Source organism: Mycetomoellerius zeteki, unplaced genomic scaffold (genome assembly GCF_001594055.1).
Source record: "Mycetomoellerius zeteki isolate Tzet28-1 unplaced genomic scaffold, Tzet1.0 scaffold188, whole genome shotgun sequence".
Classification (NCBI taxonomy): Eukaryota; Metazoa; Arthropoda; class Insecta; order Hymenoptera; family Formicidae; genus Mycetomoellerius; species Mycetomoellerius zeteki.
The window spans coordinates 1,444,740-1,462,184 of record NW_017256836.1 but is presented as its reverse complement, the minus strand read 5'-3'; the positions used below and the strand labels follow the sequence as shown (position 1 = coordinate 1,462,184).

General features: G+C 30.3%; 1 protein-coding gene and 1 pseudogene across 1 annotated transcript in view; one reads left to right on the top strand and one right to left on the bottom strand.

Annotated features, from left to right (window-relative positions):
• Positions 1–339, top strand: part of LOC108721883 (IQ domain-containing protein G) — a 10,562-nt gene extending 10,223 nt beyond the window's left edge. Inside the window, exon 8 of the mRNA XM_018446668.1 lies at positions 139–339. Within this exon, the coding sequence (XP_018302170.1) occupies positions 139–339 (201 nt within the window). The remainder of the gene's footprint in view (positions 1–138) is intronic.
• A 12,243-nt stretch (positions 340–12,582) lies between these two features.
• Positions 12,583–13,764, bottom strand: LOC108721882 (putative nuclease HARBI1; annotated as a pseudogene).
• Between the last annotated feature and the right edge of the window lie 3,681 nt (positions 13,765–17,445).

Sequence of the window (17,445 nt, the reverse complement as noted above, 5' to 3'; positions counted from 1 at the left end):
TCTTACTTACGAAGATACACGATCGCGTAAAGCCCCGTGAATCTCGTATAAAACACACTTATTTCTGAGAAAGACACTGGGGTCCAATAAAATATGTCGGTAAATTCGCGGTGAAACTGGATACGGTATTTGTTACAGTATCGCAATAATCAGGAATTCATCGACACATACCTCGCGGAGCAGGAGACACTCCGAAGACAAAAGGAGCACGAGGATCATGTGCGGCATAGCATAATTAAGATGCAAGCCTGGTGGCGAGGTGTTATGGTGCGTCAAAAGTTGGGGCCGTATCGATCTGAAGAGAAAAAGAAAAAAAAGCCTGTTAAAACAAAAAAATAACTCCTCTCTCTGCTCGGTTGAGTTACTCTTAATCATAATGCATCGTTCTAATTCATTCAATAATCGGATAAATGATTAAAGATGTATTTCATGTAATTTTTGACAAAATAAAAAAATTATTAAAAAATTGTAGATATTGTATTTGAAAGTAAAACAAAAAGTTTGGCAAAGATTTAGAACATGAATAAAAAATTATTTCAATAAAAAGTAAATATATTTTTAAAGAATAATTAATATAAAATAAAAACATATTGTCATTTAAACTATAAAATTATATTGTTAAATATAAATATTGACCTTATTAAATTGTTTCGTATGTACACACTCTAAAGGTGAATATACACGTTACATACACACGCGCATATACGTGTATAGAGTTTAGAAAACGATTCAGTTTCTAACCTAATAGAAAAATATTGTGAATAAGAATTAAATATGAATATCATGCTATCTCCTGAGTTAAATATCGCAAGCTGATTTGAAGGCGAATGCGAGCAGAAATTGGCTCACGAATAAGAAATTGTTTCTGTATACGTGGTGAAACAATCTGCAACAGTTTTTCAAAGGTTTCTGATGTTATTCGAAAATAACTGAAAAATTTTTCGCTGTCTTCAAAAATCATTTCTTGCACCAGATTATTGCTAGCCCCTTATGCCACTCGTCTTTGAATAGTAAAAATTGGTTTAACCCAAAATATTCGAGCATTGCGTCTAATTGCAGAATTTCTTTTCTTCTCTTCAGCTCTCATTAATTCATATATTATATACATTTGAACTAATTTTCGTCGAACAGTTTCTTTATACAAAGTACTTTCCGAGCATTTATAAATTCTCAAATATTTTATTAAATGGATTAACATTATTTCAGAGTCCAACATTTTAGTTGAGATTATGCACATTTGTTTTCACTTCGTGTGATGAATGTGTTATAACGTCACGCTTAAAATTTCATCGAGTGTCCCATAGGGCGTAATTACGCCGGCGTAATAATCAATAAGCCAATTACATGCCTTTTTAAAAAGCTTATTTCCAAAATGGATATTCAAGGGATCTTGTGAATCCATTTGAATAAATATTTTTTTAATATGATTACGAATATTTTCGTTTCGTATTCACTTTTATTCTGTATTATCTGCACATAGCCTGTAAGCCTACAAGAGAAACAGAAATCTATAAAAACAATGTGGCTACAATTACACTGTGCTCTTAGTCCGCGACTTATATGATAGGCGTTTTTTAGCCTATAGATTAAACAAAGACATTTTTATTGAGAATAAATAATATATCTCGGAATTTAATCCTCCTCAGATCATAATGAACAAAGCAGCCCAAGATATCTTATAAAGTGTTTATAACATTACTGTGATGTAACGGGAATTATATCGGATTATCAAATAAATATTTATAAATAAAAAATATATTATTTCCTAAAATATTTTTCAAAATTTCTAAGTTTCCTTCATAAAATCTGAATACTTCAATGACAAAAATAAATAAAATTCATTTTTTTTTACTTAAAGACATCAAAGTGCCAGTTATAGTAAAGGGATAACGACTAGTTATTGCAGCTTTCTTTTTCAGTTTATATTTTGTTTGAATAAATATGAATACTCGTCAAATATTCAGTTTTTTTGTGAATAAATATTTTTTGAAAACCCAAAATTTTGAATAAATACAATTTGGAGCTCAATTACAAATTTTTATATTCATCGGGCACACTACTTTTGTCTGACATTCGCGCCAAACCGCCCAGACATCTTTAACGTCGAGAGAATATGGAAAACGCTAGGAAAGTGTGTGAATTTTCGTCATCCTCAGCATTTTCGTGTCAAGTTAACAACGGTATTCTCGATAATCAGTGTGTTCGATAATCAGTGCAGTGTCGAAAAAGCGTTTGACATAATCGATTGTAATAATGCCTTATTAAGGCATATATAATAATATTGTACGCGCGCGCGTACAAAAATGCAACTTGATATAATCTTGTATCATTATTATATCTCGTATCATTATTTTTTGATATGTAGGGTAACTCCGGCAAATACGCCGCGCTGGGATTTACGCCACAGAAGTCAGAAAAAATAGAAGGAATGGGGGTAATTTTCTCGCAACTACTCTGTTACATGCTTTATATTATATTAGTATTGTGTTTTAATTTCAGCTTCTTACTGATAATATTAATGAAATTATTGTGAGTTAAATCGATTTATCACTGCAATAATTAGCACCATCATAAGTTATAATCTACATAAAATGATTTATACTGTAGGGCGTGTAAAAGACTTGTGGTTATTTCATGATATATACGTAGGTGCGTTCGACATTGCAAATCGGAGGCATCCGTTTGCTCTTTTATCTCGCAAATCATCGGCAACTCGTATCTTTCTGCTACATGTCATCTCATCTGCATTCGGTATTAACATTTCTAGAGCTAATCGAGCTCCTCAATCCACTCTGGCTTCAAAGATCGAGCTCGTAGAGCTAATGCTAATTTTCGCGCCTAAATTAAATTCATAATCTTTTTAGAGGTCCTGGTCGGCGCGCACGTTCGCCAAGTTTCGCCCGAATCTCTTCCACGCAGTTGAAGGGTTACTCATAAATAACGCTACAAATTCTCTGCATAAAAAATAAATACTCTGCTAAAATAGTGAATTTGTGTTTTTAAAACAGTGAACCACTGCTGTGACAGATTTTCTAACCTGAATAGTTGTCGACTTTAATGATTAATATCTCAATTCCCAGGGCAGAGCGACACTTTTTTCTTGTCAAATCTTTATTTTTACGCGAAAACGCACCGATTGAGTGCATCAAAATTTGAGGCGGCCGGGATCTTCTAAACATTGCTATAATCTTAAATGACGTTAAATGACAATTCTGTATCGTTCGGACGCGTCCAGAATTAATTTTTGGCACTCGGTTTGCTCGAAGATCACATGATCAAGCTCACCATCTGCTAGCTCGCATCTCAGATTTACATTGCCGAACGCACCTCGTGTAGAGGAATAATAAAGCATGTTTTATAGCAAAATACAGTGCTTTGCTTTCGTATTCTTTGTTTAGTTTGTTATCTTGTATATCTCACCTTTGGGATAAATGACATTTTTAGCGGACGGGATTTATGCTCAAAGCATACAAAGTGCGCAGATTGAATTCAGTGCACTAAATGCAATAAATATATTACATGAAATATGTACCTCATGTCATAACACTTGTAATATATGTAGGAAGATTGTAATTATTATTTATTACTTCATATATATATTTATCATTCTTATTCCTTAATAAAACACACATTGAACTATTTAAACATTAAAGATCCAGAAGAATAATGCTAAGGTCTCGGTAGTCTAAAGGCTTAGGACGCTCGCACGGAATGCAAGAGATCCGAGTTCGACTCCTGGCCGAGGCATTATTTTTCGCAATAAGTTTATTACAGTTTTTAAGTTGGGAAATTTGGGGGGATTATTAATATTTTCAGATTTGATTGCGTTGAAAGTCCGACAACCATATCGGCACGCAATTATCATTTCTGAAATTAATTCATTTAAATGAATTTACAAAAGTTCAACATCTTAACGTTCTGACCGTTATGGCGCTTCTTAATTTAAAGTATTATGTTTAACATTAGCGGTCTTTCAATCTTATTATTGATTAAAGATCCAACTTCGATCGTTTAGGCATTTAATGGCTGCGTTCAGCAGAGAAAACTAATCAGTCAGTGCTTAGTGATTCTTTAATATGATTAGTTCTTGCCTTTAGTTCTTCACTAGATCTAAGTGTAGGAATTATATTGAAGAATCACTAAGCGCTAACTGATTAGTTTTCTCTGCTGAACGTAGCCATTTTCTAGTATTGATTGTATTCAGGTCTTATGCGGGGTCTACAATAGTCGTAACGGTCATAGGGTCTTAAATCGTAGAAAATTAACCAATCGCAGTCGAATATGAGAAGAATAATTGATTATGATTGGTTAATTTTCTACGACTTAAAATCCTACGACCGCTACGACTTCTATTGTAGACCCCGTATTAGGGCCCTGGCACACAAAAAACTTAAGATAGTAAGACGTAAACAGTAAGGAAATCAACATGTTGGATTCGCTACTGCTAGTGTTATAGTCTTTACTCTACTGTGATTGGTCAATTCGCTTACTGCTTACGTTTTATCACTTAAGTTTTTTTGTGTGCCATGACCTTTAAGGCTATCACGTACAAAAATTTTAGTCGTATTCATAAGACCGGTTGATTTGCTTGCGACTTTACGATTACGACTAAAATTTTTGTACGTGTGATAGCCTTTATGGCTCCTGTATGTACACGGAACGCGGTAACAGTTACCGCGCGGCGGAAGTTGGCACGATGGCCAATCAATGTTTCGCTTGCTCGTAAGTAATATTATATCATTTTTAGAAGTTTTGCAAGGTGAATCGACTTAAGAACATAGAATTATTGATTAGTTTGACAACTTCCGCCACGTAGTAAGCATTGCCGCATCTAGCGTACAGGAGCCATTAAGGCCGCAGCATAGACTCTTGCATAACGCATAACGCATAGTGCATAAGCGAATCAACTAATCAGAATCTTTCCTTTCCTCCCATTCCATGGAAAAGAAGAATTTCGATTGGTCGATTCCCTTATGCACTATGCATTATGCATTATGTAAGAGTCTGTGCTACGGCCAATACTCATGTTTTCAAGAACTCTGACATAGGCCGGTATTTATAGTCGATTCTTATTTCAAGATTGTCTTATGCGGGGTCTACAATAGAAGTCGTAGCAGTCGTAGGGTCTATAGTCGTAGAAAATTGACCAATCACAGACGAATATGAGAAGAATAATCAACTGTGATTGGTCAATTTTCTACGACTTAAGGCCTTACGACCGCTACGACTTCTATTGTAGACCCCGCATTAAGTAATGTCTTAAGACACTAATGCGACCCTCTGATTGGTTCGTGACATCTTAAGATCTGTATTTAAGACGGTCTTGAATATAAGATCTGACTATGAATACCGGCCATATTCTCACTTTGATCTCGAGCACGACTTTATTTTTATACTCCAAGAAATTACATTTCAAATTCGAGTTTCACAATATTCCTATCATACATGCTGAATATGGATTTCAGGTTAGAGTTAAATTTTTTCTTCCGATTTTTTATAATACACTCGCGGGGACATTATATATATTCATAAATAAAATTTACTATCTTATAAATCTCCTAAATTATCAACGCATATAAAGTTTATGCGATTACGATGGGCTGACCATGTGCACCATATGAATGACATAAACATACTAAAAAGGTTGATGGAAGTAAAACCGCAAAGGCAATGACCTAGAGGAAAACCTAGGATAAAGTGGAAGGACAAGGTCTCTCGGAGAACGCATGGAGTTTGCTAGGAGTAAGGAACTGGAGGCGATGTGCCACGATATGAGCTATAACGCTATCGAAGAAGAAGAAAATTTACTATCTGGATACTATAGGCTGATTATGATTTTTCTGAATGTACAGCATCGTTCAGATTGGCGGGTGATAATGTTTTATCAAGTTCTGGCATAGCTAGTTACAATTATAGTTTGGTCGGATGTCCAGCATTGACATCCCGGGGAAAAAAGTTTATATATTATACATAATTATATATGACCATATATAGCACAATCATATATGGATTTTGTCTCTATAATATGATCATATATGTACATATAAGCTAATAAAGTTAGTTATAATGTATATACGTATATTATGATCATATATACGTATATACATAGGTATATATATTATAACTAACTTTATTAGCTCTGTAACTACATTATATAGCCTTTTTAATATACCAAGCGTGTTCAAATTTAGTTTTAAAGCCAAAACGCAAAGCCATCGATCAAAAAATTCTTTACTCCTAGCAAACTCCATGCGTTCTCCGAGAGACCTTGTCCTTCCACCTTATCCTAGATTTTCCTCTAGGTCATTGCCCTTGAGGTTTTACTTCCATCAATCTTTTTGGTATGTTTATGTCATTCATATGGTGCACATGGTCTGTTTTCTATAGATATATCTTTTAATTAAAAGAAGATACTGAAAAATAATAAAATCATCTTATTAGAAAGAGTAAAAGTTTATTATATAAAATTATTATAAAACACTTACATGGTATATTGTAAAATACTTACAAAAAAGTTACAATATGAAAAATAAATACTTCATTAAATGTATTCTTGCTAAAGTAAATGATGTAATGTAACATATCGCTTTCCATACAATACATCGCTGCCTTACAATACAACAAAAGTAAGTAATCTAGAAGATCAGTAACTAAAATTGATATTACTTTGGCAGTGTTAATAACATCATAAGCATGAAAATTCTCATTATACGTTACACATGAAAGGACATTGCACATGAAACAAACATTGCTATTAAGATTTACTAGAACGAAGGAAATACTGAATTTAGGTCCATTATCATTATCCATTTCTATTGCTACACACGTTCCTTTTTTATATAAAGTTCCTTTAAATACAAGACCGTATCATTTATATATATAAAGGAAAACTATAATTTTAGATTATTATTCATAAAAATTACAAAAATATTAATGGCTCTCACATTTGCTATAGACAAAACCTGCAAGATAGGATAGGATGGAAAAATTTTCAATTCTATCAAGGAATAAAAAAGATCCTTTCTGAAACTATTTTCAAATAATGGAAATGCCCAAAAAATATGGTTCGAGTCCTGATATTCGAATCCGCAATCACATCCCAGGTCATCTCTAATCCCAATTCTAAAAAACCGGGCATTAGTGAATGAACAGTCAAAAGTCAAAAGTCTAACCGCCTCATGTGCAGTCTTCGCAAACATATTACATTATTAGAAATGGATTATTAAAAATTGTCTTTTCTTATTTGAATAAAAAGAAATTAACCTACTTATTGTTCTGTAAAATAATATTTTAAAATATACTAATACACACTGTACTCTCATAGCTTTTTAATTTGTAATATTTTAATTTTCAATTTCTCGAATCCTTCAATAATTAATTGTATACATTACTAATAATTTCTATAATATGTAAAATTTAATGCTTCATTGCAATATTATATACGATTTAGTTTGAAGCACGTCACCTAATGGTCTTTGATCGAGGGAGTAACCACTGCTGAAATATGGTCCCACAGATTACATGATTTCATATGATTTCATCTGATTACAAATAACTTTTTTCACTACATATGAAATAATTTAGTAAAATATACGATGTTATTTAATATTATACAATGATTTCTCGTGGTTGCATATGTAATTATCGGATCATACATAGAGATTTCATATGAATTTTATAATGATTTCGAAGATTCTGTCCCACGATTACATTAAGTGATTACCCCCTGTCTTTGATTTTTTTAATCGAATGTAGTATTTTTCATTGCATATTCTGAAAGAGCATAAAATTCTACGTTAAAGTTGTCTGACACGTTTTTCATGAAAATCCATTTTATGTTGCCTAAGAACGTAATCTCGAATATACGCGGGCGTCATTGTTCATTTACATTCGTACGTTGCTATTATTGCATTCTTACATCGTATTGAGCTCGTCCTTAGGCAACGTTTCAGTCATTACAAAAGAAAGAAGTATCGGTTGATTACATGATTTGACAGAATTACTCATACTATATGTTTCATAAAATGTCACCGTATGAGATACATCTTTGCTTAAATTGCTAAATTTCCACAATAAACCTTCAGTTTGACCTTCATCAAAAACTCAAGGTCACTATCTTGTGTCCCCCTCCGCACTCTACAACTTTTGTCTGACACATTTTTCTATAAACTCAACAGCATTTGAAATATTCGCTTGGCTAGATTAAAAAGAAACACCCTGTATTTAATCGATGATCATATAATGAAGATCTATAGGTTTGTTCGTGTTGCATGAACTTTTTGCACTTTTGCACTAAGTGTATACTAACTCGTTTTTGTTGCCGGACATGATGTCATAACCGCTGTTCGTGTTACCAGTGCAGTTATACTTTAAGCAACACTTTTTGCCCTTGGTTTTGAGGAAGAGTAAAATGTACAAAAATGGACGTTAAAATGGTAAATAGAATGAAAAGGGTGGAAAGTATAAATGTAATACATAACCTCTTAAATTAGCGCCTCTTACAGTTTTTGTAGATTAAGTTTATTGATAATTTTAATATAGAGCTTCTAATAAATAAAAAGAAAAAACATAAAGAGCCAATGTTAGCTATGTTAATTGCAATTATCTTAATAAAATTCTTATCTTATGAAATATAACAAAATAAACATTTTACCTTTAAATGAGAGAGAAAGAGAGAGAGAGAGAAGTCATCCTCAGTATTTAAAATTAAAGTTAAATTATATTTTAAACAAAACGTTGAAAGTAGCAACTAATAATTAACATTATTATACAAAATATAATTAAAATTATGTTCCTTACATCTTGATGGCGCGTCAATTTGTGTGTTGCAGTGTTTACAATGTATCGTTTGTTTAAAATTTAACTGTAATTTTAAATGAGGATGATTCTTCCCTCCCAATTAGAAGGAGCATTTTTATACTATAAGAATTTTATGAAGATTAATTGCAACAACTGGTATGTTGGCTCCTTATGCTCCTTTCTTATATTATAATTGATTTTATAGAGCTTTGCTAATTTATAGAGAAACCTGGGATATAATGAAACCACGGGGTATAATGGGATGTATTCGATATCTTTTTACAGATATGCTAATATGTAATGAATTGTCAGACAATAGTTACTGTTAGATGTATCTTATTATATATTGTTATTAGTTGTCATATTATTTTTACCTGAAAATTGCTAAAAATTGTTTAATGTGTTCGCTTTACTGTCCGCGAATGAGTTACAGATTCTTTGGTATGTTCGCATAAGGTAAGCAAGAACAAAATTCTATTTTTTATTGTCATAAGTACATTTATCTTATTATATAATCTTTTCTTGTTACTTTAGTAAAATCTATATAAATATATTGATTATCTGTGATATTTTATATTATCTAAAGTAAATTTATGTACTTCGAGGCATAATGGTGCACTGGTGTTATTTTATGTTTAAAATGAGTTTATGATTCATGTGCAAGTGTAGATAAAAATGATGAGAATTATTTTATTTGTGTTATCTTCTTAAACATTTTTATTTATGTTCAATATAATAACAGTATACCTTGTATAATGTATCACTCAGCATCACATATAGAATTATTAATAAAAAATTAAAAATTAAAAGTGCAACAATGTATTTTTACTTACATTATATGTTCTAAGTCACTTTTAAGCAATATTCAATATTAATTTTTTAAAAATAGACAAGTTTTCTGTGGTGCCTCATTATGCCCTGCATAAATGACATAGTGAGGTTACGACATACTCTCACAAAACAATAATTTCGTCCTGTTAATCTATACTTTTGCAGTAAAACTTAAGTTTTCCTTATAGTAAATACTTCAAAAAATATTTTAATATATAACAAAGTTAATTTATTTATCTTTAATGTGTTTAAAACTTGAAAAAATCTAACTACAACCCTTATACCCCAGGTTCCCCTATTATATATAATTGATCAAGCAGATTCTGTTGTCTACAAATTATTATACTATCTTTATTAATAATTTATTGCTATTTATAGCTGACTGAATTATAAGCATTATATCAAGCATTCTTGTATCTGCAATAACTACGTATTTACATATCTGTAATAACTAAGCATTTTCGTATCTGCAATAAGATGGCAATATTACGTGGATTTTTACAACTGGACACTTTAGGAAATATAAAAGTAGATTCAAATGAATGTGTAAACTGCATAATTGAAGGTATTACAAATATTTTTCAAAAAACATGTTTAACTTTGCTATCTGTAATAATATACAGAGAGTTCCATTTAATTCTGCTACCTAAAATAATTTGTTTATTTTTAAAGACATACAATTAAAGAGATACAATTATATTTTAAGAAAAAGTTTAATTAAAAGCATTAGTTTGATACTTTCAGTTTAACAAATTTCTTTGATAAACATTCAATAATTTTCTTCCGTAAAATCTTTATATATATATATATAGATTTTTTTTAAATAAAGAAGTTATTTTGACAGAGTCACAGATTGATAGAGTTAAATATGACAGAGTTAAATATTATGAATATTTTGAATAAAATGATATATCTATACATTGTATTTCTTTCTTGTAACATTTTTTATGCAGATGGAAGACAATTAAAATTCCTAAGGAATGAAATAAATTTCTCTGCTGTTACTTTAAACTTCAATCTTGATGGAACACTAATTTGTATAGACCTTCCTAAATCAAGAAAAAAAAATATAATAACAGACAAAGTAAAAATGATGAACATGATGTAGTACATGATGGACACGATGTACATGATGGACACGATGAAAATGATGAACACGATGTATATGATGGATACAATGAACATGATGGACACGATGTATATGATGGACACGATGTACATGATAAAAATTATCAAAATGATCAAAATGCCGTAAATACAACTTCATCATGGTATTGAAATGATGCATCAACAAAATTGTTGTTGGATATATAAATTCCAGAAAGAGCTTGTAAGTACAAGGAAAATAAAAACTTACAAACTATTATAGAAACAAGTTGCAAAAGAAATGGGATATAATAATTATCCATTACATGTAACTCCATTACAAGTTGAAAATAAAATTAAATCATTGAAACAATAATAAACATACAATAACAAACAATAATAAACATATAAAAACAAACAATAAATGTAACTGACACTTATGAAGACTTAGAAAATAATCCCGGTCCATCAAATAATGTCACTTCTGTTAACCAAATAAGAATAAATGAATTACAAACTCCTACAAATAGGACACGACAAAACACAGCTAATACATATGTAAATAAATGTCAAGCTGTTCTAGGCTGCGTTCCGTTTTACGCATTTATCCTTGTTTAACATTCGGTGAATAACAAGGATAAAAGATGCATCATGCGCATCATGCGTGAAACGGAACGCAGCTCAGGATACATATATTTCTGAAAGAAGTAATGATAAACAACACAATGAAAGCATACAAATGCAGATTCTAAAAGAATTTAGAAATATTAAAAAAACTCAAGAAAATTTTGTTAACTCCGCAAAGAAGCAATGGATTACATCGAATGCTAAAAGAGATGAAAGCATTAGAGTTCTCAGAGAAATTGCGAAAAGTATGGAACATATTGCTTACGATCTAAATGTTTAATTAACTTATACGTTTATCCATTAGTTCATTATATATGCCACTTTATAAGAAATTTTCGTTGATGCTATCTTGATGCTTGTTGCATTTTAATTATTAGTTTGATATAGTTTATAATATACATAGTATTAAACATATACGTTTAGTTTTATCAATTTTTAATAATAAGATCTCGTAAGTTACATTATATAATACTCTTATATTTAAAGTTTTTGAATTCAGTTTGTTAATAATTTTTCTAATGGTACAAATATTCAACATTGATTTGTTTGAAAAGTTTATGTTTGTTTTTAGAACATGTAAAATATTTAATTGATTATTAAAAATGCTATTAACGTAAAATGGGTGCTATAGTTCCTAGTAAGTAGTAATATAAAGTCCCTTTAAAAATAAAGCAGTACTTCTAATTCAAATACTACTTAAGTTCTTGAAGAAATTTATCCTTGCTCATAAGAGAGATTTATTTGTAATGAATTAGTATTAGTAATACTTGGCTGTAATCAATACTTCTGTGATTACAAAATATATTTTTTATGTATTTTTTTTAAATAAAGAATGTTATCAAATAATTAAATTTATTATAAAGTATATTATACGAAAATAAATTTATATGTATACAAAAAATAAGAAGTGTTTCTATGTAACATATAAAATATGTCTTGAATTTTGTTTGATGGATGTGTATATTATCTTCTATCTTTTTACGAGTATGTCTCATTTTTTTCACATTTTTCATACATATATATCTTCACACACACACACACACACACACACACGCGCGCGCGCACGCACACGCACGCACACGCACACGCACACGCACACGCACACGCACACGCACACGCACACGCACACGCACACACACCTTATACTTAATGCTTAATAATATTTAAAAATACATACTTAATAATACAATACTTTACTTAATACTTTACTTTTACTCTTATATAATACTTAATGAGCAATTAATTAATTAATTGTCGACACAACTCATCCCGTAGAATGCGACCACGTTCAATTCCAGGAATGATTTCATCATAATTATTTTCAATAATGTCGGCTTCTGGATCGGGATAATTATCTGGATGACACGAAGATTCGAATAATCCTAAATCGCATATGCTTGCCAAATTGTGTAAAACGCAGTAAGCATGTATTATTTGTACCATACGTACAATATTTCGAAGCTTTAAGTGATAAAGTTGTCTAAATCTTTGTTTTAAAACACCAATGCCATGTTCAGCTACACGGCACGTACTCAAGCGATAATAAAAATTTCTCTAGGCTCGTGTTAGATGTCCATTATCTCTATATGAAACCATTAAGTTTTCCAAGCAAGGGTATGCACTGTCTCCAAGTATGTAAGACCCTTCTAAAATATTTTTAATTATTTTATGTACATGTTACATACTTTTATATAATTTAATGTTAAAGTATATAAATATTAGAAAAATACATACAAGGACTCTTGATATAAAAAATATATTTAAAAAAAAGAAAGGCTGATAAGAGTCCATTTTTATGTGACAATCTTATTATACTTTATATGAAGTAAAATACTTAAAATACTTAAATTAAATAAAATAATACATATATTTTGTGTATATTATACTAACTCGGACAGATTTCCTGAAGACATTCATACAAATGAGATTCCCGAAAAACCCTTGCATCGTGTACAGATCCGGGATATCCCATGAACACGTCTAAAATTTTCAGTTTATGATCTACTGCACACTGCATATGTATTGAAAAAAACTCTTTCCTATTAATATATAAGTCGTGATCTTGTGTCGGTTTATCGATTCGGATGTGCGTGTCATCTACAGCACCTAAAAAAGTAATTTTAAGTTTGATGCATATATGATAATTTATATATAATGTTTACAAATAATATAACACAACAAAATAAATAATACACCATAGAAGTAGATTATACCAATAACTCCAGGAAATTGTTTTTGTTGGAGAAAATGTGCTATTGTTTCTTCTTTTTCTTGCATTGTAGGAAATTTTATAACTTGTGGAGCCAACCGTATTAAAAAGTTTATTACTCTTGTTAAAATTTCATACAATGTACTAATTGTAATATCAAACCGATCAGCTACATCTCGATATCCTGCACTTTCATGACCAAGATACTGCATATTCTGTAATGTTGAATAGATTTAAATAAACGTAACTACACCATATACCTTTAAATAATTAATTTATGAATTACACATATACAATCTCTCTATATTAAAGAAACATATAACCAGTACTACCAAGCCTATAAGTTATTCACTGTACTGTCCGATTTGGACACGGGTCATTTCGAACTTTGGAACAAATTTTACAATAAACCGCAAAAGTGATCACGAAATACTTGATATTTTTGAATTCTACACTCTTTAATTATCTTAAATCAATTACTTTTCAAATTTTTAACACCTTTTAAATAATGATTTACAAGGATTTTTTTTTTAAATTTTCGCACGGCTGAAAATACATATTTGCCTTTATTTTATGAATGTTATGACAGAGAACTGTCAAACTGCTATCACATGTTCGGTGTCTTATAAAGACTTTATGTTATAAATAGTATGCAAATCTGCTTAACCGTATTCATTTAAATTAAAAAGGTCCTAGAACACGATCCGATTTAGACCACTCTCCCCTATTTACTATAAATAATGAAATACCTTGCAAAGATGTAAAAACTGGAGATGTTGTAAAATTTGCAATGAGAATTATCTACAACATCTCCAATACATTTTCAATAATTTTGAACAGTATTTTCGATGTAATTATTAACTTTTATATGGTGAATACATTGTATTCCTCTTAATCCTAATCGTAAAAAGTCTAATACTTCGTTATCTAAAATTTAAACAAAAAGACAAAAATTATGATTTAGTCATTGATTCAATAAATATATTAAATATTTAGTGAAATTATATAATAATTATATAATAAATATGTGAATACTGATATGTACCATTTCTACATACCATCATAGTATAATATGTACGGAGGTACTGGAACTGGTGATAAAAGTATTTCATCATCCATTATATCTATTATTCCTTCTAATATTTCACCAATATTTCTGTCTTACGCCATTTTAATAAATTTATGCATGTATGTGGACGTTCGAGTTGTTTTGAACAAATAACTAAGGCCCAATTCCACAATTCACGGTTAACTCTTAACTGAGGTTCTAAATATGTAAGTGAATTAGTAAATGAATTAGTATAAGTTCTTTTACCCTGATAAATTCACTAGAATTCAAGTGCAAAGGGTGCAATCAAGGCGAACAAATCTCATGACTGCAATTATGAGATAATCATTAAGCTTTGGATTAACACTTTGGGATTACGATGATTCTATATCTTCAGTATTACAGTCAGTTGATTTTTGTACTGCAACAGAAAGTTTGATAATAACGTTTCATATAATATACATATAATACATTATAAATATATATTATATCAATAATAGCTACAAAATTCTCATCAATGTGTACAAAATGTATAATTTCATCGTATTCTTTAAAATAACGATGTTCTAATATATTTTCATAATGATATGCTATTCACAATATCCACATGGGATTTGCTGGTAATATTAATAAATCATTTAAAATTAATAATAAGCAACATATTCCTCTTTACAGTAACATATTGTTTTATTTAAAATATCTAGAAAAAATTAAAAACCTAAAAAAAGGAAAAAATTCATACTTTAAGTTACTACCATATATACTGTCAGAAATTTCTGTTGTAAACTTTCAAAAGTATTGGAAGTTTTTATCCAACAAAAATGTGCTGTAAATTTAAACAGTTGTATTGTGAAATTACAACATTTTGTGGTAAAGTATATCCAAATCTAATACGCAAGCACGGTAAGTCAGTTATGTAAATTCACAACAAATTTCTATTGTAAATTTACAAATATTGTGAAATCACAACAAAATGTTATATAATTTGTAAATTTACAGCACATTTTTATTGTAGGGATATTATAAATTCACAAACATTTCTAACAGTGTACATTAATCCATCACTTAACCTAATTTAATCTTATAATTTGAAAAAGTAATTTCTAATAAATTAATTTATAAATACTTTATTATTAATAAATTAAATTTTAATACTGCATTTAGACTTGGTAAAGGAATGTATTAAATAAAATTAATTAATTCTCTTACTGAAAATTTATCCATGATGAATACAAAAAGTCTTCTTCTCTGTTATATGGTCTCATGTCCGCATTTAGAATCATATTGTCAGTAATATAATTTCGCGAAATGTTGAAGATAAGATAACAAAATTTATTTTCTTTTTATTCTTTTAGTATCCATGGAGGTCATACATATTGCACACAAAAGCTGAGCGACGTGTGCGCTCGGCGTTTCGGCTATCTTCAGGCGCAGTAGAATCATGACGTAGTACACCCACACACACATCATGATAGGAACATCCCTCTTATAGTGCAGTCGTAGGGTCTTAAATCGTAGAAAATTGACCAATCACAGTCGAATATGAGAAGAATAATCAACTGTGATTGGTCAATTTTCTATGACTTAAGACCCTACGATCGCTACGACTTCTATTGTAGACCCCGCATCACTGTACGATTCTTGCTCGCCCAAGAGCGAAAAAATCTCTGTTTCATTTTATCATACGCTGACAATGCTATACATATATATATATATATATACACATACACAATAAATAATTATATACAGGGTGTTAGTTAAGTATGTTGCCATACTCAACAGAGCGATTCTTTGGTTTATTTCAAGTAAAAAAGTCCATATAAACATGTGTCCTAAACGGCTTAGTTTCCGAAATACAGGTGAATGTTCGCAAATGTTTGACGAAACGGTAAATTGCGTTGGCGATTCTTCCTGCATAAATATGCCTTGCTTCACGTGAGTTACCATTCACACAACCATAAACAAAGTGACAAAGTCAAAGTTAAAAAATCAAAAATAGACTTCAGTTCTGATATTGCCGCGGGTCAGTTAGCTTATACATACGTTTTCAACAATTCATCTAATTGTTTTATTTCATCAGAAGAACTAAAGCCTGTGTGTTTTTGTTTTTCTGTTTTTGACTAGTTTTTGACTAGTTCAAGCTGTATTTCTTTCAAATAAACAGATTATTATTATACGTTTAAATTTTTTTATTTCGGAAACTAAGCCGTTTAGGACATATGTCTATATGGACTTTTTTACTTGAAATAAACCAAAGAATCGCTGTGTTGAGTATGGCAACATACTTAACTAACACCCTTATATATGTAATATTTATTACAAAAATCTGTTATATTTTTTGTATGTAAGATTATGAATATAATATTATGACTTAATATTTTCTATAAGTTCATATTCGTTTCATATTCATAGATGATTTATTATACAATACGCTATACTTGTATTAAGAAAAAATTATTCATATCGTATTAAATATTTGTTCATTTATATTAATACTACAAATGCTATATACAAAAAATATAATAGATTTTCGTAATAAATATCTGCCGCAACTCGTCGGTTCGCGTAAAGGAAGTACGGCAGTGTCGCTGCGCTTGGCTTAGCGCCGAGACACTACCGTGTCTCCAGATTACATATACATATATAATTATTTATTGTATATGTATATAGCATTATCAACGTGTGATAAAATGAAATGGAGACGCTCTTAGGGCTGCGTTCCACTTGTCGCTCACAACGCTCGTGGAATCATTTCATCCTTGTCGTTTATCAAATGTTAAACAAGGACAAACGATGCTCGTGAGCGTTGCGAGCGTTAAGTGCTTAAGTTGCGAACGCAGCTTAA